At 39.3% G+C, this 21,868-nt stretch overlaps 1 protein-coding gene across 2 annotated transcripts in view; it reads left to right on the top strand.

The window, feature by feature from the left end:
• The window catches only part of LOC127642931 (tenascin-like), a 58,724-nt gene extending 37,190 nt beyond the window's left edge, over positions 1–21,534 (top strand). Inside the window, exons 11-21 of one of the 2 annotated variants that reach the window (XM_052125380.1) lie at positions 4,815–5,108; positions 11,719–11,991; positions 13,154–13,276; positions 13,864–14,007; positions 14,207–14,337; positions 15,253–15,385; positions 15,888–16,039; positions 18,485–18,581; positions 18,719–18,880; positions 19,126–19,289; positions 19,388–21,534. In XM_052125380.1, coding sequence (XP_051981340.1) covers positions 4,815–5,108; positions 11,719–11,991; positions 13,154–13,276; positions 13,864–14,007; positions 14,207–14,337; positions 15,253–15,385; positions 15,888–16,039; positions 18,485–18,581; positions 18,719–18,880; positions 19,126–19,289; positions 19,388–19,498 — 1,784 coding nt within the window. In that variant the 3' untranslated portion in view covers positions 19,499–21,534. The remainder of the gene's footprint in view (positions 1–4,814; positions 5,109–11,718; positions 11,992–13,153; positions 13,277–13,863; positions 14,008–14,206; positions 14,338–15,252; positions 15,386–15,887; positions 16,040–18,484; positions 18,582–18,718; positions 18,881–19,125; positions 19,290–19,387) is intronic. The other variant, XM_052125381.1, reaches the window with a different exon arrangement.
• The last annotated feature ends 334 nt before the right edge of the window (positions 21,535–21,868 follow it).

Here is a 21,868-nt window from a genome sequence, read left to right as displayed (position 1 = left end):
GCTAATGCCTGTGTATATGGCTGCTTATTGGCTCAGACCATAAAGATCCACACATTTGTAACTGCTCATATAGGACTAAATTGTGTGGTCAAAATGTATTAATAAGCAAAGTTGGGAAAAATGGCCTCCATTGCAATTCATAAGTTGGAATTTTGAATTGAATTGCCAACACCATGATGGATTTTGATGTGGAATTTGAACTGGAATAATGGGAATGGGAATTTGGTCAATTTAATAGTCCCACAACAAAGTAATTTCATTAGTTCAACGCATGTTTTGTGACAAAACAAGTATTGACTTAAAAACTACATTTACAGCAATCGTTTATTTAAGCACTTATGCAATTTAAAGGTTTACAGCAACTCATTATATCATAATTTGAATTGCACTTTAATTCCACTTGCTTGAATTGCAGTTCTACATCCTGTCTGCAACTTCAATTCAAATTCAGTCATTGAAAGGGGATTTAAAAGGCAAAATACTAGTAATTCTAGTTAGGTTTTGTTTGACCCATTAAATCCCTCAGAATTAGTTTAATTTCGTGCATGTGTTTACCTCAAAACATTTTGATACCTGCATGGATTCTTAATCAGTATGAAGTGTCTCATGTACTCATGTACTCCCTTTGGTGGACTACTTGGAAACTTCAACAGTTAATGGCTCCTAAAAGCCATTAATGTCAGACATAATTATATCAATACAGATCCAGGAATGTAGATTTCAGTAACTCTATAACACTGATAACTGATCATTTGCATGCAAAGGAAGTTTTATTGCCTGCAGCATTTCAAACCTCAACTTTCATTGAGAAAGCATGGCACTTCAGACAGAATGTTGATGGACTATATCGCAACAAGATCTCATGATGTTCATTCGAAAAGAACTTGAAAAGGGCCTAAAAACAACAGGTTTGTCACGTACACACTGCTACAAGTTTTATGAGTGAAAACCACATTTTCCTTAAAAATCTTTCCATATGTGTACCAAATACTGGAGTAATTCCCAAAATTTAAGTGGTTGACATAGTGATAAGCGTACTGTACGTTTTGGCCAAAAACAGCGTTTTGCCATCTTGCAGCTGGAAAAATGAAATGTGCCAACAACTGAAACCGTATTCTGGAAACATAATGGAACATCCCACTATTTGCATTAAACAGCTGTTGTCGGAGGTATTTTGTTTTGTTTATGCGTGTTGAGCTGCTTTCCTCTCTTTCGATCGTAATGAATTGTAAAGTGATCAATGGAAGCGAGGAGGAGGCGAGAACCGGCTTGACAATATAAATAATAGTTATAATGATAAACTTAAAAGACAAACACACACATGACGGACATGTCTGTAAACTATCTCTCTCTCCCGCACAATCCTCCGCAGTTGGCCTTTATCCCTCTCGGAGGCTTGATTAGCCTGATAAGGGACCTGGTGTGTATGATCACGACCTGGCCCCACCCTCCGCCCTGCAACATTCCTCCCTCGTTCTCTCAGGCCGGAACACCCCGACGTGTTCTTGGGGAACAGAAGGGGTCTCCCCCGCCCCCGGTTCTCCCGCTCCAGGCGGTCGGCAGCAAGCCCCTCCCCACTCGCGGTCGGCGGTCTCAGACCCAGCCGCATTTCAGCGGCTGGTAGGGGACTCCTCCGCCCCTGGCAGCGGCCCTGACCGCTCCAGTCGGTCGATTAGGAGCCCCTTCTCCCCTCGCGGTCGGCGGCCGTCATCCGATTCCAGGCGGCCGGGCTCCTCATCCCCTGGAAGATGGCCACGGCTGCTCCATTGGGGTGGACGGTAGTGGCGAGAACTCTTCTACGGCGTATCCCTTCTCCTTCCTGGATTTCGGCACCAGTGTAAAGCAGTCAATGGAAAGGAGGAGGCGAGAACCAGCTTGACAATATAAATAATAGTTTAATGATAAACTTAAAAGACAAACACACACATGACGGACATGTCCGTAAACTATCTCTCTCTCCCGCACAATCCTCCGCAGTCGGCCTTTATCCCTCTCAGAGGCTTGATTATCCTGATAAGGGACCGGGTGTGTTTACTAGCAGAATTTCTGGTGATGAAAAATGCTACCCATAATGATCCACCAATCAGAGAATCACGAACAATAAAGTGCGCCAAAAGTGTTATGCAATGACCGCACGCTCCCATTACGCACTGTGAATGATGCATTTGGTGCATCATTCATCATGCATTTGGTTTGGTCTCCCTACACACTCAAACTACTTATATATTTGCATGCATATTAGGGTTGCAACAGTACACAAAATTCGGTTCGGTACTCAGAACTTTATAACAGGGCTTATGCACATTAAGCAGATGCTTATATCCTGTATTGTCGCATATCTGCAGCAATAAATACTCCTATGGTGTTTGTTATCACTTTAGCTCTGTCTGAGCTTGCAGCGAGAGGCTGCTTGAATGCCGCGGCGAGACTAACAGCAGAGGCTGTTTATGATTTGTTCTCGTGAGCTCATAAGACTCATGTGGATGATGTTGCGGCAAATGAGTCGTCATGTCAGATGTGTTTTCTGAGGCATACCAACTTTGGTGAAACAGAGCCGACACAGTCTTCGTCCTGTTGACTACTCGTTGCCCAGTATTACTGTAGTTTACTGTGAAACAGATCTTCGTCCAATGCATAGTAATACTTTAATTGTGGTTTTAGTGAATGACATGTTAACCTCTTGTTTTCACAGGCAAAACACCTCTAATTCTATTCTCTCATTAAACTCTGACTTTAAATGCACTGAATGTACTTTTCTCTAGCACCAAAGCCTACCTCCTCTGATGTTGTTGCTTTGACCATCAAAAATGCCCCAACAGTGCTGCCAACCCTGCAAAAGTAGGTCCATTCACTGGTTACCACCTCCAGTCTATTAACAGAGGATATTAAAACCCAAATCTCAGGTGATGAACTTGAGGGCCCACATCAAAGCCCCCAAATGACCTAAAAGTCACAAATGTGACCAGAAAGAGTTTGAGGCTATCTTGGTGAGCTCCAGGAGTCTTTGATGGCTTCATCATTGAGGTCAACTCAACATCAAATAAGTCAACATTATTGAAGTGTCTGGAGATGCCAGGGAGGTCCACTTAGATGGTCTCTTCCATGACATGCAATATGAAGTTATTTTACGGGATGACAAAGGGCAAAAAATCTCAACCAGTCAATGTTCTCGTCAATACAGGTACATGTACCATCAGCCTCAAAACCCATAGTCAACTATCATCCACCATTACAACCATATCAACACGCATAATACTATAAATGTCATTTGTTCATTCTTTGAAAGTCATCCTTGAAATAAAATAGAAATTAGAGCTGCTCTAAGCGATTGTTTTAGTGAAAAACCAATGCCCCCTACCAGACAGATTACTGAAATAGGTGTCCTGCAAAATCACACCTGCTCTTAGCCAATTAGAAAACACTCTGCCTGTCAATCATTTTGCACATTTAGAGGGGACGTGTGTTTGAAGGGAGCAAAATGGCTGAAATTGAAATACAGTATTTCCCATCACATCATTTTGGTATGTGAATTAATCTCAAATTACTTAAATGACATTTTATTTAATCACCATAACCCTTATTTCCTTTCATAAATGAATTAAATGTTTCTGGTGCATTTCATTATTATTCATACCTGGGTATTTTACGTGACGCTCATTTTTTTATTAAATTTTTTTCGTCTGGCTCTATCAAGCTATTCAAATTCACACAAAACAGTCATTTGAATACACCTCTTCTGCGATGAACAAGTTATTTTGACATTTTTTTCTGGAGCTTAAAGTTGAAAATGTCTAAGTGGTGTGACTATCCGGAGACAGTAAATGAAATAAATAAATACAATTAATAGGAAAATAAAAGCTGAAATCCTTGAAAAAGTGTTGTTGACGCTGTCATGTATTTACCTGCAATTCCCATTGTGCCCACTAGATGCCCCTAGTTCTCTGTTTTTGTTTCCCTTTGTGTCCTGTTTTCCCGCCATTTTTAATGTCATTGTTTACACCTGTGTCTTGTTTGGTACTATGTATTTAAGTTACCTCAGTTACCTTGTTTGTCTCTTGGTTTTCGATTGTGCTAGTCACCAGTCCCTAGTATTGCGCTCTTAGCCTGCCCTGTAACCAGGAGTGGATAGTCAGTACCATTCCATATCCAGAGTCCGGGGTTCGAGATTGGCTCGTGACAGACACAAGTGGTTTGGTGTAATATTTTACTGCTATTAAAAAACAGTTAACCATTGTGTTTAAAATATTTTTAATATTTGAGAAACATAGAAGATCCCTTTAAACCCTCATAACTGTGCTAAATAATAATAATAATAAAAAAATAAAAATAATATTTGTATATTTTTATTTTTAAAAAAAGCCACATTTTGTTTAGGTCAAATAGAGTAACCCTTGGCAAACTTCTTGCTATTTGTGTCTAAAAAATTTATGATATTTAAAAAATAATAATAATAAACAACTTTTTTTGAAATTAATAATTAATTTGTGTGCTCTCGTGTGTTTTCAAGGTGCAAGATAATTATTTTAATATCTTTTTTTTTCTTGAGGGTTACAACACTTATACATTTTTTGTCAAAAATGCTATAAGTAATATGGAAACAAATATTACTTTTCTACAAACTTGATATATGTGTTTTAAACTAGATTTATTTTCTCGATTTCTCATAAAACCTTGTTTGCCAATGACCCATCAAATTATTTGTTTCCCCTTATCTATTATTATGCTAATTGCACTGGCAAGCACAGCTAATTTTATTGTGTATATATAATTAATTCCAGTGACATTAACTCATTTATGATTTCTTTGTCTGTCAGAGGAAAAGCAGCCCCAGATTGGGAGTCTGAGTGTGTCAGATATATCTTGGGACAGCTTTAATGTGTCCTGGACCATAGAGGAGGGCCCTGCCTTTGAGAGTTTTGTGATAGAAGTGGCAAACGCAGCTGGTAGCCTAGAAAGGCAGAACCTTTCAGTATCCGGTGATGCTCTTAGTCTGTGGATGTCTGGGCTCAGCCCTAACACACCATATGTCATTGCATTATACGGTGTGCATCAGGGCTCTGTCCTGGGCCCGATCTACACTGAAGCAGCCACAGGTACCCTTGCTTCTGGTAATGGGAACTCTGTTATCTACTGTTTCTTTCTTTATTCTTGACTGTTTCTTTCTTTCTGACCTTTATGATTTTACACTAGTTGGGCGCTGTGGTGTCAAGCAGGTGCTTTTGTGCTTTAAGTATTTCCTGTAATTTTTCATTAAAACAAAGGCCCGAAACATACTTGAATGCAAGTATGTGAACACAAACGTTTCCAAACTTATTTCAGGATATATTCTCTGACAACAAGTCTCGTTACTTTAGATACTTTATTATCTTACACAATTTAGCTTGTCAGGTAATTTATATTGTTTAGATTGTTATTGTTTTTATACTAATTAAGAATATAATTTATTATTATATATTTTATCTTTATTTCTTACATTTTTTGTATCATCTTCTATGGTGAGTTGTTTAATTTAGAACAACTACGGTCATGGATGAGCAACAGTTTGAAGAGGATCTTGCGGAGCGAGTTAAAGTTAGTTAGCTACCTACACATCTGGTTTAATGACAAAGTCATTTGAAGGTGACTATCGCACACTTGCATACATTATGCATGATCATCGAGACTACACACTTGCAGTTGTCCAATCGTTTGTATTTGCATATTTGCGTAAAGTATGTTTGTGGGCCTAAGCATCCATGTTGCATGGGTCCAATGGGAATGATCACTTAACGGTTTCTTTTAAATCCAGATGAAAATTTGTTGATGATAAAACAACTGCTTTTAACAATGCTAATTGATTGTAACCTCTACTGTTCCAGCCACTGTGGCTGTCTTTCCTCAAGATGATTGTATAAGGGCAAAGGATATGTTGGGTTTCAATTCATTCAGTTCCTTCCACTGAAATCAAAGCTTTATGTTCAAGAGTAATCAATGTGAACCAATCATTCATTTCATTTGCCTGCCGAAATGCATGGTACCACCCGTCTCACATATTTACCGCATTCTGGTGAGTTGTGATTTGCTGCAGTGATTGCAACATGTTTCATCATCTTAAATATAATCTCACTCACTTTATCGTCATCTACCAGCATCATTTCACACGCCTCACAGTTTCATATTTAGGACTTGCTGTTTTAATGACTATGTATAAGTAACACACTACTTTTTGACACTACAGTGAACAAATACTTCAAAATAGTCTCAGGTTTATTCATAACTATAACTAATGTGTGACCGAATAACTGCTTTCCTTATTCTTTGTAATATTTGCTCTGCTTTTATTTCCTGCCCAGCTGTTACAATATTCTTAAATGGATGGATAGAAAAGACAGACAGATAGAAAAGACAGACAGACAGATAGATAGAAAAGATAGACAGACAGATAGATAGATAGAAAAGACAGTCAGATAGATAGAACAGACAGACAGACAGATGGATAGAAAAGACAGACAGACAGACAGTCAGATGGATAGATAGATGGATAGAAAAGACAGTCAGACAGACAGATAGACAGACATATAGATAGAAAAGACAGACAGATCAATAGATATATAGAAAAGACAGACAGATAAATAGAAAAGACAGACGGACAGATCAATAGATATATAGAAAAGACAGACAGATAAATAGAAAAGACAGACGGACAGATCAATAGATATATAGAAAAGACAGACAGATAAATAGAAAAGACAGACAGACAGATCAATAGATATATAGAAAAGATAGACAGATAAATAGAAAAGACAGTCAGATAGATAGATAGACAGACAGATGGATAAATGGAAAAGACAGTCAGACAGATCAATAGATAGATAGATAGAAAAGACAGACAGACAAACAGACAGACAGATAGATAGAAAAGACAGACAGATAGATAGAAAAGATAGACAGATAGATAAATAGAAAAGACAGACAGACAGACAGATCAATAGATAGATAGATAGAAAAGACAGTCAGACAGACAGATAGATAAATAGAAAAGACAGACAGACAGACAGTCAGATGGATAGATAGATGGATAGATAGAAAAGACAGTCAGACAGACAGACATATAGATAGAAAAGACAGATAGACAGACAGATGGATAGAAAAGACAGATAGACAGACAGATGGATAGAAAAGACAGATAGATAGAAAATACAGATAGATAGATAGAAATGATAGATGGATAGAAAAGACAGTCAGACAGACAGATAGATAAATAGAAAAGACAGTCAGATAGATAGATCAATAGAAAAGACAGACAGACAGATAGATAGAAAAGACAGATAGATAGAAAAGACAGATAGATAGAAAAGACAGATAGATGGATAGAAAAGACAGATAGATAGACAGATAGATGGATAGAAAAGACAGTCAGACAGACAGATAGATAAATAGACAGACAGATGGATAAATGGAAAAGACAGTCAGACAGACAGATAAATAGACAAGATAGATAGAAAAGACAGACAGATAGATAGATAGAAAAGACAGACAGACAGATCAATAGATAGATAGAAAAGACAGACAGACAGATCAGATAGATAGATAGAAAAGACAGACAGACAGATCAATAGATAGATAGAAAAGACAGACAGATAGACAGATAAATAGAAAAGACAGTCAGATAGATAGATAGAAAAGACAGTCAGATAGACAGATAGATAGATAGACAGACAGATGGATAAATGGAAAAGACAGTCAGACAGACAGATAAATAGACAAGATAGATAGAAAAGACAGACAGATAGATAGATAGAAAAGTCAGACAGACAGATAGATAAATAGAAAAGACAGACAGACAGATCAATAGATAGATAGAAAAGATAGACAGATAGATAGAAAAGACAGACAGACAGATAGACAGATAGATAGAAAAGACAGACAGATAGATAGAAAAGACAGACAGATAGACAGATAGATAAATAGAAAAGACAGACAGACAGACAGATCAATAGATAGATAGAAAAAGACAGTCAGACAGACAGATAGATAAATAGAAAAGACAGACAGACAGATCAATAGATGGATAGAAAAGACAGATAGATAGATATATAGAAAAGACAGATAGACAGACAGATAGATAAATAGAAAAGACAGATAGACAGACAGATAGATAGTTTATCTTGGAGATTATAGTTAAGAGCTGGACGTGAAAGCCGGTTAAATATAATCTATTTTACAGTACACAGTGGTATAAAATCACCGGGCTCAGGCCAAGCACTGAATATATAGCCTACCTCACTGGAAATGTTAATTGACGCAGAATAGATTCTGTCAGTGTTGTCACCTCTACAGGTAACTGGAAATCTCTCTTTTCATTGCTATTTCCCATCATTTGTTGAAAGTGAGAAATCATTGCAGGCCTTTAAGGGATAGTTCCCCAAAATGTTGTCAGTATTTATTCACCCTTTATGTCGTTCCGAAACCTGTATGACTTTCTTCTGTGGAACACAATAGGAGAATTTCTGAAGAATGTTCAAACATGTTTATTTTTCATACAACAATGGTAGACCGTATCCTTGACCTGTCGTGTTCTAAAAAAGAACCATAAATGTGTCAAAGTTGTCCTTTCACTGATAACCTTGCCCTCTGTCGGAGCTTTAAATTGTCATAGATTGCACTTAAACATATTCAAACTATCTGTGGCAAGATCGGTCACATGACATGAAAAACCCAATGCTGTTTGGCATCGTTGAAGTCAAACATGGCGACATACTGTTTTTAGTCCAAATGAATCATATTCGCCATAGGATAGCTTTGTGTGACAAACAGATATTTAAGTCTCTATTTTCTTTCAATCTTTATTCACCTAAAGATGCATTGTGACTGGTTTGACGTCAATGACGAATGGTCTCGACATGCAAACACCAACATTTGATATCATTGACATAACTTTTGGAAATCTCCATCCACCTCATTGTATGTGTCACCAGTCCTCCTCAACCTGCCCGAGCGATATTCAAACCGCATGGGGTCCGACTTGCTAGTAAGGAGGCTATAAAAGCCAAGGCCTCTAGCCTCTGTCGCTAAGGCGAAGAGAGTGAGGTTTACACACTGCACTGCTATCACGTACCAGCTTTCTTGACATTCAGCTGAGGGTGAGTAAACGGGAAAAAAATAATAATATTTGGGCGAACTATCCCTTTTACCAAGGCTGTAATGGCAGCTAGGTGCTAAGTTAATATGGACAATTGTTTTAATTTATCCCAAAGTATTCAGTGGGGCAAAGGTCTGGGCTTGTGCAGGCCAGTCAAGTTCTTCTGCACAAGACTAGGTCAACTATTTCCTTATGGACCTCTGTGTCTGATCGTAATGAATGTAGCTGGATTTGCCAAACCTCTAATTAGAAGGAGGTGTCCCCATACTTTTAGCCATGGAGTGCATATATATAAATTGGTTACTATCCATACAATATTACATTCAGTTGCTTTTATAACAAGCTATTTTAACTAAGCAATCACTGCAGAATCGATTATATATGATTGTATACAGTACTGTGTAACACTGTGACTCTGGGACCAACATGAATCCTGTATCTCTGAACATAGCACCATTACCTAAAGTGGAAAACCTTACATTTTCCAATATTACCCTGTACGGTTTTCGGGTGTAAAACAGCACAGTCCTGAGGGCTTCAGCCATATTCAGGTAAAGGTGTCGGACTCTGGCCAACTGCTAGAGCCACAAGAGTTCATAGTGGCAGGAAACCAGTCCACACTAGATATTTTGGGCCTGATTACTGGCATTGGCTATGAGGTCAGCATGACCGGCGTGTCAGGGAATGGGTTACACTCTCAACTGATCAGCATAGTGGCTGTTACAGGTACTGCACTCTGCTTATCAACTGCACTTCAATCCATTTCAGAGGTTTCACGACCCAAGCCTAATGGGATAATTTGTTAGTGTTTTTGCTTGGGGTAAGAGTAGCAATAATTTGGAATAACTTAATACAGTAGATGTGTTACTGGTGTTGCAATTTGTCACTCTTTAGGGGGTGTACACTGTCATGCATACAAAAAGGTAGACCAAGGATTTCTAAATTTTTAGTGCCCAGCCCTGTCGCAAGTTATACCCTTCTGAAATAAAAACAGAACAGCTGGTCACCAGCATAGATTATTGTGATGTGGTTGCTTGCCTCCAAAATGGGATTCTAGTGTTCCAACAAGGCTTTTTGATTTACTCAACCAGCATGATCAGAAAAACCTTGCTGGTCAACCAGTTTTGCTGCTGAAAAGCATGAAACCTGAATGGATTGGATGCATTTCCGGATGCTTACTGGACCAGCAGCCACATAACAACACTCAAAAAAACTCATAATGCCCTAGCCACCACCATAGCATTAAAAAATGTAATAGCATTACATTACATAGACATACATGGCCACGGATGTATGTCTGACACTCTGTATGTACATGGACCAACAATTAAATAGTCTAATATAGTCTAGATTAAATGCAAGAGCTTGGTATGTGTGTACATCCCCTTAGAGTAATATCTTGCGGATCATAATCTAGCAAAGCAAAACTACATCATGCATAGATTACATCCTATATGATGTAAGCTTTGGTTAAAAAGCCTCTACTCAACAAAACTACCTCCTTAACACTGTCCCATATTTATTTGCCAGGTCTCTCCATCAACAGACTCTCTTTTCAGTTCTGCTTGTAAGAACAATGGACGCTTCACTGTGCTGTGTTTTCTACTCCATGAGTATTGGGGTGCCATTCGTTTGGAGAACTAACTTTATTACAATACAAGGCTGGTGAAAGAAATACATATCAATATTTCTGTCCCAGATAATCTCAAGGTTGCTGCTTCACAGCATTTGACCAGTGTGACTCATACAGGGCAAGAGTCTTTTATGATGTAGGCCAGAAGGAAACACAGTCTAATATGAGGCCATAGACCACAGTAAAACTCATTCACTATTACTATCATATCAAACGCCCTTTGACTACTGGGAAAGAAAGTCTTATATAAGTGGCAGGCATGATGTGCAATGCAATTTACTATATTTATTGGTGTCAAAAGTCATAAAGGAATGTATGTGTTTTTGCAAATATCCAATCCAAAGTGATGTGGATGTGCTTTAATCTCAGATGAAAATGTACCTACACACTGACCTGAAAATACTCTGTTTGGTCAAAGTTTTGTGCAAAATCAAACACCACATTTATATGTGCTCGCTGAACATTTTAATTTATAACCATTGGCATTAATATGGAGTTGTTTTACCTTTGCTGCTATAACACTCCCACTCACCTATGAAGACTTTTCACTAGATGTTGAAACACTGCTTCCATTCTGGAATTAAGGGGCCAAGCCAAACCCATTAATTGGAGGGGGTGTCCACATACTCTTGGCCATGTAGTGTACCTTTGGCATCCATAAATGCCAACCTTGCACATATTTCAGTAGAAGGATCTATTGAAACAATAGCATGTTCAGAGACAGTGGAGAAAAGTCCATCCATTACTGACCCTCTTTGAAACACCATAACCTGTTGATATGCTGCTTGCATTAGTTGTGTTTGCGTTATAATGCTTTTCCTTACAGTATGTGTACAGGGCTTAACTAACACATGAAGTTGTACCTACACTTCTTAATGCATGGCCAATGGGTGAAGACTGGTGGGTAAACTTGAGTCCTCCCTCCTAATTACAAGAACAAGACAAATTTCCCCTTGTCAATCAGAGGCTGAACCAGAAATCGAGCACCTTATCGTGTCAGATGTCACACCTGAGAGTTTCCGGCTGGCCTGGACCGCTGACGATGACGTCTTTGATCGATTTGTGCTCAAAGTTAGGAATTCGAGAAAGCTCTCCCACCCTCAAGAGTTTATTGTGCTGGGTGACGAAAGAACCAAGGTTGTAACACAGCTTTTGGGGGGAACTGAATATGAAATTGAGCTGTATGGTGTCTCGTTGGAACATCGCTCTCAACCTGTTACAGCCATTGCAAGAACAGGTATTGTGTTCGAAACTCGCTTCTCAACAAAGCACTCTTGTAATCTGCATCATTTCTGGACTTGAGGGGGCTTTTTTGGCTGTAGTGTGATGAAAGTATGACATTTAACAACTAAATAACTCTACATCCTATACAGGTTTTGATTTTTCAATTGTTGATGCACAATGACTTGAAATGTATCTGTAAGGATATATTTAATTCCAGGGTAAAGTCAACATGAAATGCTGTTTGTGTCAGTTAAATTCCATATTTTAATCTATTTCAGAGTGAAGCAGGATAATGTTTTGAGTGAGACATGACGTCATAAATCAGGAATTGATTGGATTTTAAAAAGTGGGCATTGCAAACCACAATATCCCTACGTGGTTGGTTGGAAGGGGTTGAAATTGAATGTAGGATTTGTAACGTCAGCTGAAAAAAAAAAAGTTGTTTCAAAAGCATTGCAAGTTTTAAATGGTTTGTCGAAGTTTAAGAACACCTTTGTTTTTCTTTTCTTTTTTTACCAGGAATAACGTGCTCAATAAGTCTAATAATGTGCATTATAATTTTGATTTCATGTTGACTTTAACCTTGCATGCTTCCGTTGCTTTCGCAAAGGAACGTTCTGGATGTTTTATGCTTGAAAGGAAGTCTCCGTACATGCATTTAATTACTAAATCATTAAGTTACAGTTTGCATACATTGTTTTTGGGAAACATACATTAACTGCCCTATTTATCAGCATGCAAACTAATGATTGATCGATTGACAGTTTATGCAAGCGCTGTTATTAAAATAACATGCTTTGTTTTTGTCATTGTCTTGCTCCAGGTTGAATTTGCGGAATGCAGTTGAATGACTTTGGCATGACTGTTCGTTTTAAAATGGATGCACTAGGAATTGGGGATGTTTCTTGAATGGAAAACAAGCCTTTCACTATTATAACTAATGAACTTTCCCTTAAGGCTTTTTTTCATTGGACCAGGGAATGGTTCACTTCTCCTACGATGTATTTACCTCCTTTCTGTATGATGTTCTTTATTGTTCATTTTCCAGTGGCTGTACGGATTAATAACTTGTGGCTAAAAAGAACCCAGGTGGCTCATTTTCAAAACTCTCAAAAGATTTTCTGAATTTTTTCTTGATGTTCCTAATAATGTATCTGTTATGTGGTTTCTGGCAGGCCTTGAAGCTCTCCAGGACCTTCGTTTCTCTGACATCACAGATACATCGGCTGTTGTTTATTGGGCTGTACCTCACGCCCAACCAGACTTCTTCAGAATCACATACTTCCCAGTTCAAGGCGGTGGGTGCTGGCCTTTTTAAATCTCTATAATGTTATGACATTCTATTTGCAATTACCTACTTGTGTAATGCAATTAGCGGTGTCTGCTCATACAATCATCACTATTGAACATGTTATAAACGTGCATTCTTGCACTACAACAGTAACACAGCATGGTACTGTTGGGGAAGAGTTACCTTCAAATGTCTGTGCCATTAAACTGAATGTGTTAATATTCAGGTGGCTAGCTATAAAAATGTCAACAGTAACCTTAGATTTCTGGCTCAGTAAAATTCTCATATTCTCAAATGATTACTATGCCATGATAGTAGTTGACCTGAATGAGAAAACTGAACATGGAAGAAGACAGTTCACACCAATGCCCGCTATAGTAGCGTGCCATGCAGCAACACTGAAAATGCCACGCGTACTTGCATTGCATTGCATTGCATTGCATTGCATTGCATTGCATTATGAATCCTGATATAACAGATTTCGGTGCACAGCAATGTGTGAAATTGAGCTTGCATGGTTGGAAGTGTTTGCGTTCAGACATTCTTGCAAAGAATAGCTAACCTGTGTACTTCTGCATACTGTCTTTGTAACAGGGACCCCCATGATACTGACGGTGAATGGGTCACAGTCTCAGGTACAACTGATAAATCTGATTCCTGGAGAGATGTATCAAGTGTCTGTGATTTCAGTTAAAGGTCTAGAAGAGAGTGAACCAGTGTCCAATACTTTTACAGCAGGTGAGCTTCACAGATCTTTTCTGTGATGTTTTGAATATTATTGTTATAAGTTCTCACCCAGGTAAAGTTGTCTAAGTCACAATGGCTCATCAGCATTTTTTCCTATGATATCTCATTACTGCAATGGACCTGACTGAAATCAGTTTTTTGATAGAATAAGCCATATGTTCTGTATTCTAATTGTATTCTTTCATTTTAGCTGTCGATGCTCCCCGTGATCTGGTTGCCAGTAATATTCAGACTGATAGCGCTATGATCACCTGGAAACCGCCCAGAGCTGCCATCACAGGCTATATAGTGACCTTTCAATCATCTGATGGGGCTGTCAGGGTAAGAAAGAGATTTTATACATCCTAGTGTCTGCTCATTTTAAGCTTATGTCATAATTACAGATTATGTACCTATTAATAATAAAACACAATGTATGCAGTATTTTCTGTCTACATTTGACATGTGGATCAGGTGGTAGAGCGGGTTGGCCTCTAATCGCATGGTTGGCGGTTTGATTCCCGGCCCACATGACTCCACATGGCGAAGTGTCCTTGGGCAAGACACTGAACCCCAAGTTGCTCCCAATGGCAGGCTAGCACCTTGCATGGCAGCTCTGTCATCATTGGCTCTATGAGTGTGTGTGTGAATGGGTGATTGGGACACAGTGTAAAGAGCTTTGGTAACCGCTAAAGTTAAAGGTGCTATATAAGTGCAGACCATTTACCATTTTTCATTCATCAAAAACAACTAACGCAGTTTGAAAATTCCTCATTTGCCCAGTAGTTTTCATTGCGCAAACTATTATATTATATTTCCTAATCCGTTCACCTTTTAACAGAACCCTGTTTTCGTTCTCTGGTCTCTTTGTATGTTTTTAGCAGATAATGTGATGTTTAACACATTACATTAAAAACAAAATGGCTAAATACTGTATAACTGTGGCTCCATAGTGCCAGAACTTCACAAAGAAGCGATGGCCTGAGGTTAGTTAAGTTGATATCATTAACAACTTAAAGATGTTTTGACATTCAACAACTGCACAAGTTTAGCATGAACAAATTTTTACTCAAACTGACACTTAAAATGGTTGTTGTTCTCTGCCTGGATAGTTTGCTTCTGTAGTTTTTACATTGCTTCTTATGGAGACCAGCAATCAGTATCATCATGGCTCCGCTCAGTGGTTTCTCAGGAAAACTGTGGATAAGAAATTAAACAACCTTCAGAACAACTGATCAGGTGTATATGTGTAAACAGGAAGTGAGTCTTGACCCGTCGGCCACCTCGCACAGTCTTTCAGATCTGAGAGGCTCCACAGAATACACGGTTACACTGCAGGCTGTTTCAGAGGCCAAGAGAAGCAAGAAAATCAGCACAGTCTTCACTACTGGTCAGTTTACACGCAAACACACACACACACACACACACACACACACACACACACACACACACATGTCTGTTTGACCAGCTCATCTATGAAACACCATAAAAGACCCCCAAAAACCCTGGTAACCATCTACAACAACCTAGCATCATTTTGCACTGGCAAGCACTGCTCACATTTACAAAATGTTGTTAATTTTATATAGTTTTAATAGTAACATTTCTAGGGTATTCTGTGTGGTCACTTACTGGCTTAAGTCAAATGAGCCCAACCCCAAGTCTCTATAATATTTTGGCTTATAAAAATTGCTTTAGAAAAGTAATAACACCCCTCTCCTAAACAATCAACCTTTTTGTGCTCACTTGTAGCTTAGGCAAAACAGTCTTGGCTGTACTTGTGAGAAAAATCACCACTGATTTTGCATTTTGCTGTTTTCAAAGATATTTGACAGGAATGAGTTCAAAAGTTGTTCTGCTCTCTGAATCAAACCCTGTTTTGTTGCATGTAGTCGGAATGCTCTACAGAAATCCAAAAGACTGCTCACAGACCCTGCTGAACGGAGAGACCTCCTCTGGTTCGGCCACCATTTACGTAACCGGAGACGAGAAACAACCACTCCGAGTCTACTGTGACATGATCACTGATGGAGGCGGTTGGATGGTGAGTTTGGATGACGAATAGTGTTCCTTGACACATAGTCAAAACCAGGCTGTGCTGACAAGAAAACAAATTTGTGAATGTAGATTGTAAGCATAGATGGGTGGTGGGGCTGGGATGGCATTGCCCCCCTCCCCAGAAACTTCTGATGCCATTGCAGGTAACATTCAAACAACAAAGACAGACACACAGCACTTTTGACATCAGTTAAATGTTAGATTTTAAATGTTATCTTCCATTGTTGTCAATTTAATGTTAAAATATGTAGCATAACATCATTTTAAATTCTTCTAATTCATGGCATACCGTCCATTTACACTACCAATGTCTGATGAATGTGCTGTCTTTGTTTATATACTGTATGGTGCTTGAGGGTATGAACTATATACAGTAATAGGACCTCTTATTAAGGCATAGCACTGTGCTTAAGGCTTGCGCTCTTAAAATAGGGCCCATAGACTTTCACAAACTACCTGTTGCCCCCTTGAAGATCATAATACCCCATAAGGACCGCATCTCATTACCGGAGTTGATTGCCAGTGAATCTAAAGTAAACTTTGAATATGCACTTTACATAAGCAATGGCTTTTTGAAAAGTGCTGCTTGAGATCAATGTAGGGAGTCATGTGACAAAACAACATGGCGCCGATATCAGTTGTGTTTTCTTTGGTAGGAACCAGGGCTGGACTGGAAAGAGAAACAGGCCAATGATTTTACATAGCAACTGGCCCAAAAGATGTTTAGGGAGGGAAGTTGTTGAGCCAAAAGGTGTTTAGCGAGGGGGGTTGTTCTCTGTCCTTTTCTGCAAATTGCGGCGCCGTTTTGTGGTCCGTTCTGCATAACGCAGCGACTCATTTTAACTTAAGGCCATTCGGCCCGATTCGCGGCCGGCCAGCTCGGTTCTTCCGATGGCCAGTCCGACCCCAAAGTGCGTCGTCCCACTGGGAAAATGCCCGGTATGCCAGATTATCAGTCCAGCCCTGGTAGGAATGCCAACAAAACTACATCTGGTAAGAAACCTTATTAAGCTTTTACATTAAAACCTGTTTGAGTCAAATTATTAGAGTCTATATTTTCATCCGACATGCCATTTATAAAATTCGAGCAATTGATCAAAAAACGCCACGCCGCTAAACACAGTGTACACTAATGTGTACTTAACCACTATTTGTTCTTAGAAATCCTATATTCACTGTGTAGTATCACACTGAGAATCTATGGGTTCCTCCAAAGGTTGCTTTCAGAGGCATTATATGGAGTTAGGATGAAATTAAGGTGCATTTCGAACTGTTCTGAGACCAGTGCAGACAGACAGCACACTGGAGGTTAAGTCAGTCACTAAATAGGGAGCATCCTAATGCTTTCCTATGAAGCTAAGTGCATTTGTAACGGTAGCCAGCTGGTACGTGCTGCGCAGTGTGTGTAAACCTCACTCCCCTGGTCACAAGATGTGCACTAGCAACTGATGCTAGAGGCTTAACCGCCTGCCTCCCATGCCAGAGACCCCTGTTCGAATCCCTTCATTATTTTAGTGGAGGTGGCTACCTGTATTATTCAGCTTTAGATTGCTTACTAGCACAACCCATATGGCAAATGATTGGTTTGAAAAGCAGAGAACAGCGTGGCATTTCTGTAGAGTTCTTCAGTAATGTGGTCGGGAATAATATGGGAAAAACACAGTTTTAACACCAAGGTCCAAAGGTGTAAAAGCTGTACACTCAGTTTTCATTGATCGTGTGAGTTGTAACACCTTCTTCTGATTGGTCAGGTAGCTTGCCAAATCGCCACTTTCAACCCTACGCACTTCACAAATTCAAGCCAACAGTGCCCAAAGCTTTTTAGACATTTGTAAAAATTATCAGGAGGTCGTGAGCTGCTCGTAATTCCTCTTGCACGATACGAGCCGTGACCACACGAGCACCAACGATTTCCGTGCGATCTCTCCCGACTGGAAACAAATCGGCCGGGAGCTCGCACGACAGCCGAAAATCGCACTGTGTATGCCCAACTTTAGTTTTCCCCAGGAGGTCTCTCATCCAGGTACTGACCAGGCTCAATGCTGCTTAGCTTCAGTAGGCAACCAGTTTAGAGCTACTATAGTGACAGAGCTAAATAGTGATGAATTACAGTTTCTCAGCTCTGTTGACCCCACCCTGCTCCACATAATTGCCTATTAAAGCACAAATATCTTCTGATTGGCTGTGTCACAGCGCACATTATTGTTGTTTCACTGTTGACAGTCAAATTACTTGTTGCATGGTGCCTTATTAGATCACAATGTGACATGTCAACCTCTGTCTCAACCAATGGTGTTTGTTTGGGGCGGAACTACCGTTTGGCAGACCAGTGGAAGACAGGAGGCTGAGGCACGCATTACATGACCTTTAAATCGATGTCCCTGTGCTGCGTATGTTTGTTGGCCATTGTTAACATCTCAGTTTTCAACAGGTGTTCCTAAAGCGTCAGAGCGGTAAGCTGGATTTCTTTCGGAACTGGAAGAACTACTCTGCTGGATTTGGTGACACAGATGATGAGTTCTGGCTAGGTGGGATGTTATTCTTTGTATGTTTATGGTTTATATAGTATAGGTTCTTTTAGTAGGTTCTTACTGAACTATTGGCAAAACCAGTTTTTACTGACTCCATCTATTGAAAGTATACTGACAGATTGTGTGTCTTTTAGGACTATTAAATCTTCACAAGATCACAGCAGCCGGTCAGTATGAGTTACGCGTGGACCTGAGGGATGGACAGGAGATGGCGTTTGCTCACTACGACAAATTTTACATCAGCGATCCTCGAACTCGCTACAAGATCCAAATCGGAGCGTACAGTGGTACTGCAGGTGAGCGTTAGATGAACAAGATAATTTCTGTTGAAAATCTTAAAGGGGTACCTCACCCTAAAATTACAATTCTATCACTAGATGTGAGGCAGAATGTAAACGTACAACAAAAGGGTTATTGGGATAGCTATTTCCCAAGTCTTCTGAAGTCACTTGGGATGCTAGACCCAAACGGAAGTAGTTTTTCGCTGTAATGATTTGTAGCATTTCCTTGTGTAAAATTGTTACTTTCTTTCCCTCTCAAGGCGACTCATTGACCTATCACCAGAACAGACCCTTCTCCACCTATGATAATGACAATGACATTGCTGTCACCAACTGCGCGCTCTCTTACAAAGGAGCGTTCTGGTATAAAAACTGCCATCGAGTCAACCTGATGGGGAAATATGAAGATAACAGTCACAGCAAAGTATGAACTCATAGACCTGCTGCAGGCATATACAACAGTTACATTTTATGTCATGGTATTGCATGAAAACATTCACCCATATTTGTTTTAATTCACAGGGCATCAATTGGTTTCACTGGAAAGGTCACGAGCATTCGATTTCATTCGTGGAGATGAAGATCCGCCCAGTAAATTTCAGAAACTTGGAAGGCAGACGAAAAACGTCATAGACTTAAATTTGCCCATTCTTTCTATTTTCTCCATAAACCCAACGTGATCAACAGTGGCACAGTTTTGCGCAAGACCGATACGATTAAAACTCCTCTGTGAAATCTCATGCCTTCTATATTACAGTTACATAACAGGACATCACTCTGAATTAATTCATGTGCAAAGAGATGAGGTCATGTGACGACAACACAACATAAAACACGTTAAAATATTTATTTTGTAATGATGCGTACCTTTTCATGTGCTATTAAAAACAGTTGGCAGTATACCGTTTATACTGCACGATATTCAGTAAGTGCACATGCACAGATGTGACACGAGCGGGTTAGTAGAAACCAACTTATTTCAGGTCTCAAAATTCAGAAATTGTAAAAATGGATATAAACATTTTTACAAGGAAGCCAATAATGGGACAAGCGCTTCAAATGTTTTGTTTTAAATGATTTTTGTAATGTTTTACCCCAGATTACAGGCCTCAATGTTTACAATCCCTGAAAGCAAAAATGTTGATTAAACTTTATCACTCCTACTCCTTTAATGTGTCTTAAATGCATTATCTGACGCATAATTAAAATATGATTCTTGTGCTCAAGACATTTTATTATGGAGCCTCTTAGAGGACAGGAAGGGAAAATACATTTGCATTCCCTTGCATTTATTCTCAGTTCCCCAAATACCTTTATCCATCCCTTATGAAAATGAATCATTACTGTTTAACTACATAGTCAAACTATGGTATATGTAGTAAAACCATTGTAACCACAAAATGTACCTTGTTTTTACTCAGGGGTTAAATTGGGCTGGAACTGTGTTCCTACACCTTCGTTTTTAAAAGAGGATTTAAAATACATGTTATGCTCCGGTTTTTGATTGATGCATTTCACACATGTTCTTTATGGTCAGTTGGAGATTCCTTTAGGAAATGTTTATTTTCTAGACAATACCCTGTACAGTTGGGCTACTAGTAAAAATGCTTCTATTTTGCACTCTTTTCTAATCAAATAGCCTAAAAGTGACCAAAGTTCAGCCTTGAAACCATGTGGCGCAAGCTGATTGGTTCTTTGAGCTTGTTATCTGTTAGAGAAACCTTTGACATGAAATCAGGTAGGCAATCAAATATTGTCTAATATTTAAATGGCTCAGTTTTGCAGATAAGCCGGTTTGACTGCTGCGTGCTGCAAGATCTTTTCTCTGAAACCCACCTCCACCCCAGGTTCACCTGTCTAGATCTGCTACATGGGGATTGTATGTAATGTTTTGGGTTTTTCTAATTGTGCAGCAGCATATCCACATGCTTAACGGCTCAGGTGGTAGAGCGGGTCAGCCTCTAATCGCCCGGTTGACGGATCGATTCCCTGTCCACATGACTCCACGTGCCGGAATGTCCTTGGGCAAGACACTGAACCCCGAGTTGCTCCCAATGGCTGGCTAGCACCTTGCATGGCAGCTCTGCCGCCATTGGTGTGTGAATGGGTGAATGAGACACAGTGTAAAGCGATTTGAATACCGCTAAGGTTAAAAAGGCGCTATATACATGTAGACCATTTAACTCAGTATGTCTGTATATTTTCTAGCAGTAGCAAGTCTCCGTATTTGCTCTGCAGCAACAGCAGCGCCAATATGACATACCCACATCAACATGATAAATCTTTCTGAGAGTTGCCATGACTGAAATATTGTAATTTGAAATTATATTATTTAATCACTGATAATGTAATTTGTAATTAAAATATTTAAGAAAAGGTTAAAAAAAATTAAAAGTATCCAAATACCAAGAAATTCTGGAATTCATGTAAATGCAGCCTTCCTTACTGTGCGTTCAGGCCAGAGGCCTCGAGAGCGTCAAATCAACCGGAAGTCATTCATTTTCTATGACCGCCAGCGTCTCTCGCGGCGAGTCTTGGGCGTTGTGGGCCTCAGAAGAAAGTTCAAGTGCAGCCAACATTATAGTAATGAGCTTTGACGCGGTTCGGAGGCAACATTTGGAATATAGAAGTGCTCCGCTCTAGCGAAGTCTGGAGAGCGCAACAGTGTAAACTTTGGTTCCCACCAAACATTAGTTCGAAGACAAAATGGAGGAGAAAAGTAGTATTGCCGTGGCGGGTTACCCGTAATATTTGATCTGTCCCTGTTTGCTTACAGGGATATAAATAAAATAAAACAACGATGCGTGGACAAAGGTGTCTGAAATTGTTGGAGTGCCAGGTGAGTTGATGAAGTGGATATTATGGTTTATATAATATTATATAATAACATATTAAAATATTTCATGAGGATATACGCTACTTGTGATATGTCGTCAAAAAGATACCGGTCGACATGTCTGGATGTTTTGTGGCCCCTTTAAATATAGTTCATAAAACCAAGCA

This window comes from Xyrauchen texanus, chromosome 4 (genome assembly GCF_025860055.1).
Source record: "Xyrauchen texanus isolate HMW12.3.18 chromosome 4, RBS_HiC_50CHRs, whole genome shotgun sequence".
Classification (NCBI taxonomy): Eukaryota; Metazoa; Chordata; class Actinopteri; order Cypriniformes; family Catostomidae; genus Xyrauchen; species Xyrauchen texanus.
Note: the sequence above shows the minus strand (reverse complement) of the source record. Positions and strands in the feature narration are given on the sequence as shown.